This window comes from Panthera pardus, unplaced genomic scaffold (assembly GCF_024362965.1).
Source record: "Panthera pardus isolate Hobbes unplaced genomic scaffold, ASM2436296v1 HiC_scaffold_17, whole genome shotgun sequence".
In the NCBI taxonomy this organism is placed as follows: domain Eukaryota; kingdom Metazoa; phylum Chordata; class Mammalia; order Carnivora; family Felidae; genus Panthera; species Panthera pardus.
Window position 1 is genome coordinate 83,506,761 of NW_026526732.1, and position 19,233 is coordinate 83,525,993.

General features: G+C 36.1%; 1 protein-coding gene across 3 annotated transcripts in view; it reads left to right on the forward strand.

Moving 5' to 3' along the window:
- Positions 1-10,509, forward strand: part of FILIP1 (filamin A interacting protein 1) — a 187,983-nt gene extending 177,474 nt beyond the window's left edge. For all 3 annotated transcript variants that reach the window (XM_019442680.2, XM_019442682.2, XM_019442681.2), the window contains exon 7: positions 6,685-10,509. Coding sequence is in view for 1 of the 3 variants with exons in the window: in XM_019442682.2 (XP_019298227.1) it covers positions 6,685-6,725 (41 nt within the window). In the remaining 2 variants the exon portion in view is untranslated. The remainder of the gene's footprint in view (positions 1-6,684) is intronic.
- Positions 10,510-19,233: the final 8,724 nt, after the last annotated feature.

Genomic DNA, 19,233 nt, shown 5'->3' on the forward strand with positions numbered 1-19,233 from the left:
CCTGGTAGCCATTCTAGCCTTCTTCTCCCACAACCATCAAGTAGACTCATTCAGCAAGTCTCTCACAGTCTGATCCCCTATCACTTCTATCAGCTGGACTCACATCTCCATTTCCCCTGCTACTGCCTAAATTGAGGTTTTAATTACTTCTCATCTGGATTCCTCCAATGTGCCCCTAACTGGTCTCAAAATCTCTAGCTTCAAAACTCTCAGATTCATTTTTCATTTTGTTTTCCAAAGTTCAAGTTGATCATATCACTCCTCTATTTGAAAACCCTCCAAAGGCTCCTCATTACCTAAAGAACACAATGCCAACAACTCCATATGGCCCTTGAGGCTCTCTGCAACCCGGCTCTATCCCTCCCTGATCTTTGAGCATCCCTCCCCTTCCCTTTCCCTTGCCTGGACTCCTGTTCCCCAGCTGGACAGAATGGCTTGTATACCAGGCCAGTCCACCTTTCCTTGACTTGTTCAATTTGTCCCTTCTCCCTACTTTTCCTTCTGGTGGTTGTGGCCATCTCTGTTTAAAATTTCTTTTAAAAACATTGCCTCTACTAGAAAGACAAGCCATTATTTCAGAATCTAACCTGGGTTTTAAAGCCTGTCCACTTCGTAAAAAACTTGGCACTTTACTGTAGAGAAAGAAAACCAGAAGTTGAAGGATGGCTGGAAGTTGCAGAAGAAAGAGGTGTTCTCGCTTCCTGCCTTTGTCTGCAACGCAAACCTGTGAGAATGTGGAGGGTCCTGACAAATCATGCGTGAGAACATGGACATAAAGAGATGGTGAAATTAGAGGAAATTCAGGTACTGCCATTCTGGGTAGTGTGAGTTATGTCTATTTCCCTTCAAAGTCATGATAGGCCCATAATGGGTGCAGAACAGCCAGGGATCCTGGACTGGGGAGTTGTCATCTCTGAAGCCATCACACTACATGTGGAGAACTTAGGAGCACTGAGAGCTTTCTCACATAGACAGATACTTGAATGAATTACAAGTTGCTCTTTCCTCACCCTCTTGAACTCTCCCAGAGGCACATGAAAGACACTTCTGGGAAGAGAAATTTTCAGGTGATTTGTCACGCTCTTCAGGTTCATGAAGGACCTTCTAAAATAGGTCAGGAGAGGCTCTTGTTTTAAAGGACCAAACAACATTACCAATAGGCAGGATTTAGATTTAGGATAGATATTAAGGTGAACACCCAGAGAAAGTGGATTGCTGAACAATGGACTAGATACCTGATATAGACCTGAAAACCTGGAGATCAGAGTAAGGTTGTGTGACCTTTGGCAAATTGCCTTACTTTAGCTTATGGTTTAACATTTAGCTATAACCATTTATGATTCTGGCATTCCTCCTTATAGTCAAATGATAGGCTTCACTATTTAGCAAGCAACTTAAAACATTTTACCATAGCACTTTTCCTAAGAACTAATAAATAATTGCTTATCTGGTAAATGTAGTTTTGGCCTTTCTACTTGTGCTAATGTTATATATGTATGATAGAATTGCAAAATCAAGTGCTGGTAATAGTGGAACCAGACTTTAGAGGTCAAGAAGATAATTATCTTTATGATTAAAGATGGAAACAAAATCAAAACCAAGAACAAAACAAAAAAATTCCAAGGTTTAGAGGCATCCAACCATCTTATTAGTGATGGTGCCAGGTTTTCCGTGCATTATTCATTATTTCATACAAGAAACAACCTCAGGTGAGCGAAGTATGTTTTCATATATAGACTAAAACATCCACACTCACTAGGCCAAAATAATATGGCCAAAGGATTCTGAGATATTGAGATAGCTACGTAGAAGCTGTATGTGTCAAAGTTTCCATAAGAGTACTTTGATAAATATTGTTGTCCTTATCTAAAAAGCACAGGCCATTCCCAAGTTTCACATATAATATTATTTTCTATGCTATTCTGTGACCAGCTATAGACTGAGATCAACCTAGGCATTTAGCATTTGTGTCCAAAAAGGTAGAACATAAGCAATCTTAACTCAAATGCTTATTTTCCACCATTGAACTTTGACTTATAGTTAATGTTATATGTGAGATAATTATTTCCAATTTACTTGTATCTAGAAATAGTAAACTATGTGAGAGATAAGGATTAAGTTGCCTAAAAAAGAAGTTACCAGTCATAACTGATATTGGTAACTCTGCAACTGGAGAGGTAAGGGGATGGTTTGGGCTGATGATGGAGTGGGAAATGTTTTGGAAGGAAGCAAATAAACTATTAGATGGTTGAGAAACCCCAAGGGAGTGTATTTCATCTGGTTCAAAAGTTTCCTCAAGCAAATGACAGAACTGATTAGCAGAAGTATTTTTAATTAGCTGAGCTGAATCCAAAAGAAAAGAAGGAATACAAGTCCAAGTCAACAGAGGAAGTTTATTGGACTTCCTATTTAAAACAGATGTTTTCTCAGAACTCTGATTAATTTCTGAATGTGATAATAACAGGAATGAATACTGAAATAGTTTATTAAAATGAGAACCTTAAAAGAAAACAATATCTAGGCACTTTAGAAAACAATATCTAAAAGTTCTAGGACATTTTTTAGGTGAATAAATCACTCTGCAGACAGCATGTTAAAGCTGGTGTTGGGTCCTAGTGGAGAGGAAGAACAGCACAGCCCTAAGCCTGTGCATTGCCCTTTAGGCAGAGCCCACAGGGAGTAGGGAGCCATGAAACAAGGGAAACAGGTCATAAGCCAGCCAAACTGAAGCAAAATCCAAGAGGAAATGTTTTCTGTAGTAATTTGGTGTGCAGTTTCCTGTGGATAAAGCAGCTCTCCTTTGCAGAGAGAAAGTCCTGCTATAAATTGAACTTCTATCTTAGTCTTTAGTGTGTGAACTTAGAGGCTATCTATTAAAGCGATCTTGTCTCATTTACTAGAATAGACTTTTAAAATTCAGAGCTCAAGTGTCCCCTTGCAGAGAGTTTGGCAGAGTATAAACATATGTACTGCTTGGGAGGAAGACATTGACTTTCCAGGGAATACATCTTTCCTACTCCACAGCCAAGGAGCTCTCCTGGGAAGAAACAAACTTGCAATTTTTTGCCATGTTGCCACACTCTAGCACTCAAGAGAGAGTCTCCCCCAAACTTCTCCCCAAATCCCATCTTGCATATATAACTTTGAATCTCAAGTCATTTGGCTGGCCAGTAGTTTGGGATTACCACCCAAGGAGCATGAAGAGTAAGATCAAGTGTAATTAGGAATTGATAATATGTTGAACTTCCTTTCCATGGACATCATCTAATAGCTGGTGTGTTCATGTTATGAATTCATGTTATTGTGAAACATCTTTTCACAATAATATCATAATTACAAATAATGTATTAATGTGTTACCTGAGAACACATCAAGATAACACTTGAAAGAAACATACAGAGGAAAGTGTCTGTAAGGGCTTTTGGTAAGCTGTTAATGTCAAAAATACATAAAAATCCAATGTCCCCATGTGTGTATGCTGATTAAGATTTACAGTTTTCTCCTTCTTCCAATTAGGAAAAAGGAAATGATGTTATTAACTGTTGGCACATCAGAAGGCCCTAAATTTAAGTACTTTGCTATTTTGAGTTTGCGATAGAAGTAGAAATTAACTATGGCCTTTGGTCTCAACCTGTCTATTATATTCTCTACAAATTACTAATGTCAGAAAAATGGTGTCTGTAAAAAGAGAAACCTTATTGAAGAATTATACCTGATTTTACTCAGGTTACTTCAGAGGCCCCAAATGACCTGTATTTGGGTCTAATTCTGAGATGAAATGAAGACAAGCAGGAAATGGAATAAGATTTGCTCACTGACTTTGTAACTTCAGTAAAATTTATATCATTATTTTATTGTACTGAACCATAAAAAAAGCCAAGGAAAGACTTGAAACTCTGTCCTTTAAAAAAAAAAAACAACCATAAATAATGGCATCATCCCTAAAGCATTTTTTTTTTTTTTTTTTTTTGCTGACAACCAAGGACTCTGTATGCACCAGATAGTTTTGCTGTGTAATGAGTCACCTCAAAATCTACTGGCTTAAAGCAACATTTCTTTTTAAAGTTTATTTATTTATTTTGAGAGAGAGAAAGAGAGAGAACATGGGAGAGGCAGAAAGAGAGAGAGAGAGAGGGAGAAGTAACATGTTTTTATCTCTCACAATTTGCTGTAGTGGCAGGGTGATTATTTTCTGAGTCAGTTTACAGACTTGGGGAAAACAGATAATAAGCAGATGTAGATTTAATAAATATGTTTAGTACATTTCAATTCATAGAGCTTCTATTATATAGATATTTTTTCACTATCTCTAGAAACAAGATGAACTGTTTTCATGTGTATAAAACAAAATAACTTGGGCTTGATTGTATTCCTTTAAATAAAGCTTATGTATATAAAAATAAAATATCCTCTTTTATTATTAAAGTAGAATAAAATAAACTGTTACTTAGCATTGTCAAGTATTTTTAAGATAGTCGTTTTAGAAAGCAGACTGATTAATAGCGTTAGTATATATATCATGCGGGATTGTTAGTTTGCTAATTTAAATGTAATAATAAAATGTAATGGTCCAACCAAGACATTGTTTCTTCTATGTATGGACCCTTTTGCCATATGTATTTTCACCAATTACTGAAAATTCCGAATTCTGAAAATTCTAATTCTGCAAAGCTATTATTATGATGAGGATTGCAAAATGTTAAGATTAAGGCAACTCTAGGAATTTTGAGGTTTGCACACTCAAGGTGAGAGAAGGTATTCTAGTAACACAAAATATTTACACTGCAAAGGACTTTAGTGATGATCTCTAATACCCTCATTTTGTGGTGAGGAAACAAAGACATGCCCGTTCTAAATCACATCTAGGATAATAACAATTCTGGATTTCACTCTTTTAAATTTAAGTTCTCCATGCTTTCCTAAGGGAGGAAAATGGGCCAGATACTTTAATTCTTTTAGGGAGACTTGAGATCTGTCTTTTCACTCTTTGAAAACTACAGAAATTTTAAAAAGGAAAAAGTGTTGAGTGAGAAATAGAATTTGAACCTTAGATCCTGATTTTTGACTGCATGGTATTTTAACTAGTGCTTTTAGTTTTTGGATGAAGATTTCAATATATTTTTAGGCATTGAAAAAATTTAGAGATAGAGCAATTTTCCAATGAGAAAAATGAGATGATTTTTAAGGGTTTCTCATTGTGAAAAATCATATGTGGGTCTTAAAAGCATTACAAAGCCTTCATTGCTAAATATTATTAAATATATAAAACTTTTATTGATTTCGTTCTACTTTGCTTTCCCATCTGTTTTATCCCAAATTCAAATCGAAAGGTTGAGGGAAGGAATGGGAATATCTCCATCTAGTGGTCAGCATGAAGTCAAGTTAATAAAATCAAATTAAACTTTTTGACAAAGGATCCTCCACTGTATATAATTAGCACAAATCTATAGGTCTATGATATAATGTGCTTTAATTAATGTTTACTTAGATGTTAACTACTTAAGTAAAAATAAAATGTAAATATTAATTATTTGATATTAAAGTGAAAATAATAGATGAAAATGTCCTTGTCATTGACTAACCCTGACATTAGTTTCTAAGCTTACCACACTGCCATATGCTGACAGGGAGGTATTACATATTTCAGGTGAAGGAACCATTTGAAGCTTAGTTATTTCTTTACTCTGTTCTTTATAATCTCAGCAAATGGCAGGACTCTCTCTCATTTTGATCACTTATATAGTTCCATGCTTAGCACAGCGATGGACACATAGTAGTGCCTAATAAGCAATCCTTGGGGGCACCTGGGTGGCTCAGTTGGTTGAGCGTCTGACTTCGGCTCACACACCCATAACATGGCTGGTACTATCTCAAGCTATTTTTTTTACCCTTATAAGAATGAATCTAGATTTAAAAGCATATACATAACTTTGCAAAAAGAAGTAGTCCAAGACAAATGTGAGTTGTCTGTGTTTAGTGACTTCTTAGGAGTAGATAATGACTATTTCCTTATTAAAACTCAAATCCACACACATAAAAAAAAGAAGTAAAAAATATGTGAATATTGCTCAGATTAGAAAGAGTATGGGGGTGCCTGGGTGGCTCAGTTCGTGGAGAGTCCAACTTTAGCTCATGATCTTGCAGTTCATGAGTTCGAGTCCTGTGTAGGGTTCTGTCCTTACAGCTCAGAGCCTGGAGACTGCTTCAGATTCTGTGTTTCCCTCTCTCTCTCTGCCCCTCCCCCACTCACACTCTGTCTCTCTTCCTCTCAAAAATAAGTAAACATTACAAAAAAAAAAAAAAAAAAGAAGAAAACGTATGGCTAGAGGAGTATAGTTATTTCTGGAAAATAGTCTAGCTTCCCAGCATGGGGCTTATATGCAGTAATTAATATCTTTGTGTTCAGTTCTTTCCTGGCGGTAAAATCAACCTAATATTATTAGAATATTAGACATAGTTTCTAAAAGGCTTTGAGAATTTTGGAGGTAAAGCACATATGTCAATATAAAGAAATTACCCAAGACTAGTAAAGAACTGCAGGAGAAGCTATTGGGCTCATGTATCTGTTTTTGTTTGTTTTGTTGTTTAACATCTAGTCTTTAAGTGAGATAATGTAGTATTGATCCCACATAAACTACTGAGTTTTCAGTTTAATTTAAAATACTGTCTTTCTTCTCTTTATAGAAAGCATCGTCATTCACCAGTTACGAATGAACTCCAGATGAAATGGTAAACCAAGCACATACTGGGTGTGTGTACTTCCTCTGAATCCCTGTTGAATGAATAGTATTTCTACAGCCCTTCATCATCACTAAGGTCCTCTGTGCTACTGATCACTACTGGGAATAATTTTCTACTTCCAGTGATTTTTTTTTTGAAGATATAATGTAAAAGCTGAAAATGGCATTGCTGATAATATGAAAATAGGTAGCAAGAGCAATTCACTCTTTGTGTCAAAATAAATTTCTCTGCCTTTTGTAAAGCTTTCACGTCCATGGGCACATGCTATGTAATTTATTTTTATAATATACTCTGTAATGTGATTTTTTTCCTAAAGTGTTTCCTTTTTCGTAGTCTATGGCACATATACCTGTAGAATACACTGTCAGTTATTCAAAGTATTGGTACTGGTGCATTCAAAATGGAAACCTATAATTATTTTCCTTTATCAATTTGTTATTTTTCTGAAGGAAAAGAAAGTACAACACTCTATATATTTCCTGGGGGTAAATTCAAAACATAAAATAGAAGCAGGAGATTCTAGAAGAGATTTTATTATTGCCATACAATACTGTGTCTGATCATGGCTCCACAGTAATAACGCTGATTTAAGAGTTTAATTTTAAATACCTAGAGCCAGTTTTAAAAGTTGCTCTTTCTAGTGTTCTGTGCCAAAACCCCTGGATGAATTGAATTTCATACGGAACAAATTAATAAAAGGAGATATGTAAGTTTAACCAGTAAGCGTTATGGGAATTGCTTTGACTGACAGTTCAATTATATTTCTGTTTTCATTATTTGCTTATATATACAAGACTTATATTAAGGACTGTGATATCAAGATATTTCTCACAGTCTGCCCAAATGAAAGCCCGAAAAATAAAAAATGACCTAGGTAATGTCTGCATCTTTTAAAAAAATGGTAAGAGAAATCTCATGATAGATAACATTTTTTCTTCTCGATAGGTAGGATTTAGATATTTTTTCATAACTGCATATAGGTTGCAGAATATATTCTTTAAAGATAAAAGCACAATGTGCTTTACTCAAATCTCAGTGTCAGAGCTGCTGTCGAATTTAGGTTTATGGAAAAATGTGCATCTAAAGTCTACTTGAAACCCTAATAACAAAGGTTTTTAAAAAAAGACTTTGCTAACGTGGATATGTTTTCAATAAGGTGTTTAAAAAGATAACTTTAAAGGTAAATGAAGAATTGACATACTAGTTTCTGAATGTAGAAATCATATATCATGTAACTCTACTGAGATTAAAGAAAGAATGCTTCCCAGTGTCACATGAATACCTAAAAACCACGCAAACAACACTGTTGGCTCATTTCTCTGGTTGACAGGTTGTATCCAGGTTATAAGCCCATAGAGGTGAGTCCACAATGAGTCCCTGGAATAGAAAAATTAATTTGACTTCTTCCCCCTAGGTACCTTTGGAAGGTTTTAAGGTATACTTTGTGGAATTAGCAATCATATTTGGTAGATATTATAAATTAAATTATATTTTATGTAAAATTAGTTTGATTTTTGTAAGTAAAAGAAATGCTATGGTAGGCTTGTCCTAGCTTGAATGATTGTGAAAGTATCACATATCCTTCAGAGCTTTTGATTAACGATTAAGCAAACTAGAGTGTGTATGTGTGAAGATTTTAAAAACTGTTGCTAGGAATTTTGTTTTCTGAAAATGTTTCTGAACTGTAAAGGCATTTTCAATTAGAAAAGGGTTTTATCTTGTATTGTTATCTTTTTTTGACACACAGTTAAGTTACCTATTTGCCCATGGTTATACTTCTGATGGCAAAATATTCTGATATATCACAAATTAGCATTTGAAGCAATAACTTTTTCTCAACTTGCAGGAATTTTATTAAGCTAACAGTGAAAAGGCTAGAGAATGAGACTACCTCTGGAATTTAAAATATTACAAGTAATTCACCTGGATCTGAAGTTTTAATTTCTCTTGACTTTATAATAAAATTTGGTATTTGCGATGCAAAGTATGGTGGTGCGATCAGAGTCACTTAGATGGATGCTGAGACCTTTTCTGCTCATGCTGTGATCAAGTCCTCTGTGCAAACCTAAATGGAATCTGAGTGACAGATGAGTAAAACTAATAAAAATTAATACAAAAATTGTTCTGAAATAAAAAAATATTAAAAATTAACAGAAAAGTGAAACCACCAACTAGTTGTATCCTTATCTAATGAATAAACAAATAAGATCATAAATAGTCTTATCCCAATATCCACATCCAATTGAAAAAATTGCCTCCACGTGCAACCCTGGAACCATCCTAGACTCACATAATTTCTATATCTTTCATTGTAAGTAAATCTCCAATCATCAATATGAAAGATAATCAGTTTTGAATGGAAGAATTGTATTTTCTGAAATGATTCCAGTTTAAAGTGCAACAATTGAACTACCCATTATTTTACCCCCTTTTTTTTGATAAGAGCATTTTTTGAGGTATCTTCTGTAGAGATTTTTTGAGGTATGTTCTGCAGACAGTGGATAAATTTTCCAGATGATAGATGCCTAGAATGTTCACAAAATGTGAAGAATTAATTGTCTCTTAGGACAACCATAAAAAAAAAATTCATGATGTGGAATACCTAGCTTAAGCATTAAAAAAGACACTAGCACTATTGAAATAATTCACAGGTTCTAAAAACCAGTGGTAGAGCAAGAGTAAATGTTGGATCAGACAAAATGACAGACAATATTTTGATAATATCAGACAATATTTTGTCAATATTTTGACAATTTCAGACAATATTTTGTTCTTTCTCTTTTTGCTGTGGTTGAATTTTCCTGGAAGTGAATAAAAAACAGCAAAAGTTGGGTGTGTTATGAATCTGATGAGGAACAATTCTAAAATAACAACAATGCAAAATGGAAGTTTAAAAAATCCCACAACTGGCACCTGAGGCATACAACCCCCCTTGGACTCCAGTGCTAAGCTCCTGCTAAAGATACTAATTAGAAGGCAAAGAGGAAAACAATAAAAATTATTGTAATAAATTCATAAAAATTAGGAAATTTTCCTGAAATTAGTGTTTAGTGACCACTAGTATTTTATTGTCTTACATTGTCAACATTTACTCCATAACTATATGATAACATAGGGAAACATATGATACATAGGGAAAATGTTATAGATTAATAAATTTGAATAGAAATGTTTATAGGTGTCATCACATAATACATTTATTTTTTGGTGTTGTTTTTTCATTTATATCGTTTAGGTAATTTTGCCTTACCATTCACAGATTTTGTTATTTTTACCAGTGCAGATTGTATTTATTTAGATTTTGTTTAAAAAATATCAGATGTCAGCCTCTCCATTGTAAGAGGCTTACATTGTGATCAGATATTCTTACAAGTCTTGCAGTTTAATTAATGGATTTACGAAAGCAAAAAAGTACATTGAAAAATTTTGGTGTTACATTATATTTTCACAGCATTATCAATTTTGTATCCTTTAAGTTTTATTAAGTACATGAGAAGTTTGTTATTTTTCACTCCAGCCAAGTGAATTTATGGGTATCTACTTGTCTTTTATATGAATGTAATATCTTGCTTTCAGTTCTTCAAAGGTTATTGAAATTATTTAGCCAACTAAGGTGTTCTCTTTGTGTCATTTCCAAAGTCAACCATGTTTATCCAAGTCTCACTAGAGAGTGAGAAAAAGAATAATTGTGATATAAAAACATTGTGCAATATTCTTTTTTGAGTTGGAACATAATATTCGTAAAATTAAAATCATTTAAAATGAGGATTCAACCTTCACCTTATTTTTATTTAAAATTATTTGCTTTAAGATAGTTTTCACTTCTGCATTTCATGTTTTCTTAAAAATATGTTTTTCACTGTGAATAAGCAGAAGTGGTACAGCAGATCTGCCAAAATGAGATACTTTTCCTCTGAGTTACATCATAGTCTGATTCTTTAGTAAGATGAAAACTGCAAGACACCAAGAGATGGAACTGGTTATAGGGTTTCCCTCAGCCCTTTATCCTCATCAAATGCAATGCCAGTCAGTATTCAGATTTTCCTCTACTACTTTCTGCTGTCAATCTGAAGGTAGATTGCTCAGTAGAGCAAATGATCCTGAGGTTTTGCCAGCAATCCATAGCCCCTCTTCCAGAGAGGCAGTTGGGTAATGCTTTCAGCAAGGTGGGCCAGGGGGACAGTGGGGCTATTCTCCGGCCCCTTTTATTGTGTCAGAAATGGTGGTCTGTAGCCAATCTCTACTTATCTTTGCCTTATTTGGAACAAAGGAATGGTTTTCTCCTGTTTATTATTTAAAGATCAAAAAAGCAGGCAAGGATGATGTCTAAACAAAGATGCTTTCTATAGGAAAGTTGCAGATGTTAGGGGTCTTACCCAAAAAGCAGCTCTGTGGCCCCTTTTTGGGGGAGTGGAGCCCTTTGGTGCACATAGTTTAAGAGCACTGGCCAAAAGTCGTCGTCTGTTTATTTCGTGACTTCCCAGGAGAAGGAAGGTCTCAAGCTTTCTACCATATTTGCTTAAATAAATTTGTTCCCCTTGAGCCCTGGGCTAGAGTTACTTTTTTGTTTTTAACTGTTTATTTTTGAGAGAGAGAAAGCAAGAGCAGGGGAGGGGTAGAAGGAGGGAGACATAGGATCCAAATTGGGCTCCGTGCTAACAGCAAGGAGCCAACATGGGGCTTTAACTCATTAACCTTGAGTGAGATTGTGACCTGAGCCAAAGTCAGAAGCTCAACCGACTGAGCCACCCAGGTGCCACTAAAGTCACTCTTAATGAGCACCAGCCTATTCTCCTGTACACAGAAACTGGAACAAGTTCCCCGGGCTCCATGCATGTTGGAAATAGGGTACATTGCATCATACTTGTTTTCTTTTTTTTGCATATCATTAAAATTTACTTTTGAAATTTGTATTTAACAGTATCCCACGGAACCTATAAAAGATGTCAAGCTTTGAGACCTCCCCTCAATTCCCTTTGAGATCAACCCTCACTGACTGCACAGTTCCAGGGATAGCTACCTGATCCACAGATAATGGTTGGGTCCCAGTTCCCTGGAGTTCCCAGATAACTTTTTTTTTTTTTTTTAAAGATAATCAGTCCTTCTTTAATTTCCCCTGGAATTATCTTCAGCATTTCTTTCAGAGATAAGCATCTCTAAGAAGAAAATATTTTTTTCCTTTCTCTTCAGTAGTCCATTTTCCCATTCTTATATTGCCTTATATTGACTGGTATTGGTGTACAAAGTTATTCTCCAGTTGGCCTGTAAGCTTCTTAAAGACAGAACTTGCATATTCCTCATAGTGAATCTAAGATACTGTATAAATGTTTGCAAAGGGCAATATAATTCCTTCTAGGGAGAGGCCTTTTCCCACTTTTCTTCCAGATGCTCTATCTCCTTTTCCCCAATCTTCACAGACCTTTTCCATGACCATCATCATTCTCATTTTTAGCTTCTGGCTCCTAGGACACATTTCTTTCTCCTCTTTGACAGCAGGATATATTTAGTCAAAGTGGCAGGGTGTTTTGTAGGCACCCAATTACTTACTTAACCCCAAAGTGTTGCTCCTCTAGGAGTAGTACCTTAGCCAAAGTATTCTGTGCCAGATCTTCCTTACCAAATTATTCTGCCTGCTGATCCTTCCCTTGTAGAAACCTCTGTGCCCACTGAAGGTTTTAGATGCAGAGTATTAAACAAGACTCTCCATCACTGATCTTAAGGGAAGATAGGCTCTCTGCAAAGACAAAGGGCTTTCATCTTATCAGACTACCATATGGCCTATGCCATTTTAACAAGAAAAGTGTGTTCAGTCATTTTCAATTCACAAAGAGGCCAAGCATTCGTTCCCACATGGAGCGTCGTTGCAAGTAGATAAGTGGCACAAATGGACTACATAAGCTAACAGAGTATTTCCCCAAAATGGAGGGTACCAGAAATCTTGGTTTCCAGGGAAACAACCTAAGCCCCTGAGAAAAAGCACATGATCAGCTAGGGTATGGAGTCCTGCAAATCATTAATAATGAGTGTAGTATAAGGTTCAACTTTCTCTATGTTCTTTTATTTTTGATCCTATTCTTTCCTGCATGGAGAGCCATAATGTCACTCAGGCCTTAGGACCCACTTTAACAGTTTAACAGTCCTCACAGTTTAACTTTTGACATCACAAAGAGGATGAGGTATGGCATCTCCTGTAACTCCTTGTGCATACATCCTATATGGCACTGACCTCTGTATTTTTCAGTTGTTTGTTGCCAAGATGTCTCTTCCACTAAAATGTGAGTTGAGCGTAAGTCAGGTTAGTTCAATAGGATTTACTGAATACCTTTAAGACCTTGGCATTTTTCCAGGTGCTGTAAATATTGAGACAAATAAAAAGTCTCTGACCTTGAGCAGCTTATTATCTAATAGCAAAGACAGACAAAAACATATTTTTCTGTACTACAGTTAAGTGCAAGAATAGAGGTATGTACAAGTTGCCTTGAACTCAGAGAGAAACTCTTAGCTTAGCCATAGGGACAAAGAAAGACTCCTCAAATTGGCTACTATCTTGCATCTTGAAGGATGAGTAGGAATTAGTTAGCAAGGCTGCTTCAGCAGAAGTGGGGTCTGAAGTGGGGGAGCAATAGGTTGGACAGGTTAGGAATTGAAGACAGTGAGTACAGATTCTTCTCAGAAGATTCAGTGAAAATAAAAAATGTTGTGAACAGTCTGTTGAACCCCTACCTTGTCCCTCACCATGCACTGGTCAGAGGGAGGTCCTAGGAAGTCTTGGCTATTTGTTGTCATAAATATTTAGTTCCATTGAGAAAAAAAAATTGTTTCACTTCTCAGCCTCAATAGAAGTTGACTTCCACATTTAAGTTAATTTTGTGAAAGTCATCCTTCAAAAATATGTTAGAGCTATTTTAAAGAAGTGACCCAAGTGTTTAAAAAAACAAATAATAATGAAATGCCTGCTAATTCTCCCTCCCCTCAGACTTCCCATAATTTAAAACCTGGAAAAACAGAAAAATGTAGTTATGTCTAAAAATAGTCCAAACATGATTTGTAAGAGGTTTTTTTATTTATTTTTGAGAGAGGGACAGAGCACGAGTGGGGGAGGGGCAGAGAGAGAGGGAGAGACAAAATCCGAAGCAGGCTCCAGGGCGACTGAACCACACAGGCAGCCCAAGAAGTTAAACATTTCCCCCCTATCTTTCTATTCTCATGGAGTAATAAGTCTCTTCCTTCTTTTGACTCTCTCCTTTAAAAACTAATTTCACTATTATACATATAACATCTGTCAGTTGGCCGCCAACTGAGAGATGGTAATGTCATATTTGAAGGAAAGACCTTATCTATAATTGATGGCACCTATTGGAAAATATATCCCATGGGATGTAATCAACTGAGAGAGTCTATACAGTGGAAGTCATAAAGTCTAAAATCTTACTAGGGTTATATTTTTTCATTTAAATAAAGTGTGGAATTATGAGAAATGAAACCTTATTTCCTTCCCTAAACAAAGTTCTTAGGCTGTCTACTCTTTCTTCTAATGAGACTAACCATTAAAATATTTTGTTTGACTGTGTTTCTGACTACTATGATTATTATTCATGAACTTGCAAAAGCTTTCAGCACAATGACCTCAGGCTAACCAGATCTCTCAGTGTGAAAACAAAAGAATTTTCTTAAATGCCTAACTGAAAACGTTTAATAAATACACAACAAAAAAGGCAGGAAGAAGTCAACTTTAAAAGTAGTAATTTTTCAGTGTCAGTTGGAATCAATTTCTGATGCAATAAATATAACAAATTAATTTATTTTACAAATTCTATATGATCTTTTTCCTAAAAATCTTATCAATTACGAATGAATATTTAGTCCCACCAAAGTTCTCTAAAGTAAGCTGCCATTAACTGAATAGAAAAAATTTTTTTTTGCTTCAAAAATAAACAAGCAAAAATACTACACAGTCACTAAAAACAATTCAAACCACTTCCAGTCTCTAAGAACTTTCTCTTAAATTCATGCTGGTAAAAATTATAGCACATTTCTTAGGTCTCTTTAACTTGAGGTCTTGGAACATTGTTATGCTACACATGGGAATGAAATGGCTTAAATATGGCTAGAAGCTAGAGAGCTAAAGCAGACTCAAATACTCAAAAGAGTCTAATGAGCAAATCTGGCACTTTGGCTAAAAACAGTAAGAAGCCCAGTTTCAGTTTCCTCTTCTTAATTCTTTAAATTACTCAATAATTATTCAATATTTTTTACCTTAATGTTTCTGGTTAACTAGTTCAGTAACTTGAACAGAGCAATTGAGCTAAAAAAAAAAATATTATAAAACTACCCTGCCAAAGGCTATTTACATACATCTTTTCAGATCATGGGGTTTGACTGCTTTATTGTTTTGGATTTACTTTTATATTTGGGCTTATGCAATCATTGCATACTTATAACAATGATCTGGTAGTTGGCATTAATCAAAATCATTTAGCCACATAAATTCTTTTACTAGGAATCAGCAAATGAACAATCATTTGAACAACACAAATGTTATCTAAATGTATCAATACACACACACACACACACACACACACACACACACACACACAGTCATACCTACAGTGAGAAATGCATATACTGGTAATCCACTATGAGAACAACCACTGGCTTTTGTTACCCTAGAAATGCTGACTAACATTTTCCTTTAAGAATTTCTACTTTATGCGGCACCTGGGTGGCTCAGTCGGTTAAGCGGCCGACTTCGGCTCAGGTCATGATCTCGCGGTCCGTGAGTTCGAGCCCCACATTGGTCTCTGTGCTGACAGCTCAGAGCCTGGAGCCTGTTTCAGATTCTGTGTCTCCCTCTCTCTGACCCTCCCCTGTTCATGCTCTGTCTCTCTCTGTCTCAAAAATAAATAAAACGTTAAAAAAAAAATTAAAAAAAAATTTCTACTTTATCATATTAAATTAAAAAACAAAAACAAACAAACAAAACCTACCTGGTAAGGAGTATCATAAAACAATGTGTAACTACGGAAATTATAAAATTGAGTCCCCTAAAATAATGATGTGGATATAAAAAAAATGTTAGCTCGGTAAAGCAGCATATTGTGACGGCACAGTACAAGGAGGAAAAGGAACTGTAAGAGCAGAAACCTCTTTGACCTTGGCCAGAGCAAGTTCTTACTAGACATGTGAAGAAAAGTAAAAATGAACTATTGGGACTTGATCCAGAAAAAAGTCTTCTGCACAGTGAAGGAAACAATCAACAAAACTAAAAGGCAGCCTGTGGAATGGGAGAAGATATTCGCAAATGACATATCTGATAAAGGGTTAGTATCCAAAATCTCTAAAGAACTTATTAAACTCAATACCCAAAAAACAAACAACCCAGTTAAGAAATGGACAGAAGACATGAATAGACCCTTTCCAATGAAGACATCCAGAGGGGCTAACAGACACATGAAAAGATGCTCAACATCACTCGTCATCAGGGAAATACAAATCAAAACCACAATGAGATATGTCACACCTATCAGAATGGCTAAAATTAACAACACAAGAAACAACAGGTGTTGGTGAGGATGCAGAGCAAGGGTGACCCTCTTGTCCTGTTGGTGGGAGTGAAAACTGGTACAGTCACTCTGGAAAACAGTATGGAGTTTCCTAAAGAAACTAAAGATAGAACAATCCTACAATCCAGCAATTGAACTATTAGGTATTTATGCAAAGGATACAAAAGTACAGATTCAAAGGGGTACATGCACCCCAATGTTTATAGCAGCATTATCAACAACAGCCAAATGATGGAGAGAGCCTAAATGTCCATCAACTGATGAGTGGATAAAGATGATGTTGGTGTGTGTGTGTGTGTGTGTGTGTGTGTGTGTGTATACACACAGTGGAATATTAGCCATCCAAAAAATGCAATCTTGCCATTTGCCATGATGTGGATGGAGCTAGAATGTATTATGCTGACCGAAGTCAATCAGAGAAAGACAAATAACATATGATTTCACTCATATGTAGAATTTAACAAAACAGATGAATATACAGGAAGGAGAGGAAAAAAGAATAGAGGGAAACAAATCACAAGAGACTCTTAATGATAGAGAACAAACTATGCATTGACAGAGGGAGGTGGGTGGGAGATGGGCTAGATGGGTGATGGGTACTAAGGAGGGCATTTGTTGTGATGAGCACTGGGTGTTGTATGTAAGTGATGAATCACTGAATTCTACTCCTGAAACCAACATTGCACTGTATGTTAACTAACTAGAATTTAAATTAAAAAAGGAAGGAAGGAAGGGGGAGGGAAGGAACTCTTAAGGTTATCATCAAGAGATTTTGAAAAAGGAAAATGTAAGGAATCTAAGGAAGCTTTCAGTTTTACAACTGTTTCAGTCAAAATAGAATTTCTAATAAGAAAAAAAAAAAGAGACAAGTTGTTAATCTTTACTATGACAAACACAACTGAAAAAAAAAAAAGCAGATAAACATATTGCCATCATTCAGATCACTAGAACTGATAGGGAAAAACCTGTTATAAGATGGCCAACAGGACCGATAGGGGAATTGCAGTCCCTGCCTGAAGACTCCCCTTCTGGGTTCTTCTTCCCACCCTGCTCGTGGCTGGCGCCAAATTACTACTAATGAAGAATGTGGAAGTAACAGACTATCAACTGTCCCCTCTGTTGATGCTCTCAACTCAGACCTCTGAAGAATGATCTCTGAGCCCACCGGTGTAAAATAAACCTCCTGCCTTCCAAGATATCCAAGTGTAGCTTGGTTCTTCCGTGGGGTGATCCAGACCAGGTTCCGTAACAGAACAACAAAAATCTTAGGGCAAAATAACTGACCATTTACACAGAATGCTGAAATAGCAAATCTCTTAAGGAACTATGACATTTAGTGGATGTGATAATATAGGCCAAAACGGGGAGAAAAAAAATGTGCCTCATACTTTATATTTTTGCAGTATGTCTAATATTGTTATACACAGTTTTACTAACTGACAGAACTTAGCGAAATAAAGGTATTCCATGCCTTCTCCATTAACTGTGATAGATGAATGTTTTCCATTTGAGCCTTAGGTTAAAAGTAAACTTGCATAGATCAAAACAAAATAGACCCACCTATGTCAATAGGGCTAAGAATTTGAGAGATAATGGATGTCATATAAGGGCAAAACCAAGCAAGCCAATTATCTGCCAGATCTTAATTGGCTCACATCTTGAGACTTGTAGTCATTGTGAAAATGTATTTAATTTTAAATTATGAGGCCCAAAGACTCTTTTCATTTCCCCTTCCTTGGCTTACCTTACAAAAGGCATAAATACAGACAAAGCCTGACAGATAATAAAGTTTGGGTATTTGTTTTCGGATACTATAATTTACTTTCTGGTTTCGGTTTCAAAGACTCCAATATAATGTGACTTGTATAAAATTAAAAAAAAAAATTGGGGCACCTGGGTGGCTCAGTCAGGTAAGCATCTGATTCTTGATTTTGGCTCAGGGCATGATCTCACTGTTCCTGAGATGGAGCCCCTCATGGGGACTCTGCGCTGACAGCTTGGAGCCTGCTTGGGATTTCCTCTCTCAGAATAAATAAACTAAAAAACAAAAACAAAAACAAAAACAAATATATGCTTATTGCAGGAATTGTGGAAAATACAAAAGTGCAAAAAACAGCGAAAAAGTATCCTCCATCCAGTCAATGGATATTACCACTATTTACTTTTTAGTTGGGCTTTATACTATTTAGGTGTAATTTAGTTATTTTTTATATCAGGAATATTTCCGAGGGTCATTAAGTACTCAGCAGTTTTAACGTGTCTACATAGTATCTCATTTTATAGTGTTGCCATAATTCGTTGAGGTTTTTTTATTAACAGTAAAATAAAAAGCTACAGTTTATTACAAGAGACTTCTTAAAGTGCAAAGGAGAAACGCAGACACAGAAAATAAGGTAAAAGTTAACATAAAGACCATTAATGGAGGAGAAAATAGCTTAGAGGTAAGCTAAAAGGGTTCACCATCTGGTAGGATTTATTCTTACAGTATAATAGGGTCACTCATCACGCATCTCACTTTAACGTTTACGTTTGCGCCTTGAGTAGAGGTTTATATATTTAAGAGAAAGTCGCGGTTTTATAACCTAAGCAAATACTGCCAATCCCACCAGGCTTGGTGTGGTCTTTCAAATGCTCGGATACCCCTCAGAGGGCTTCGAGGCAAGACAAAAACCTGTTTGGCGCCAAAGCCACCAGAAAGACTTCAGCAGCTCCAGGGCTGAGGAAGGTGATTTGGGCCCAGTGGGCTGGACTTGCGTCCCAAAACGGCCCTCGCCATGATAACCACAGCAACAGTCAGGTGAGTGAGAGCAGAAGCTTCGGCCCGAGGAGCTAAAACAAGCGTACGGCGTAAGCGTCGAGACCTCTTCGCTCCCAGGGCGGCGCAGGCGCAACGTAGGTCCACGCTCTGGGGGATTGAGGCCCTCACTTT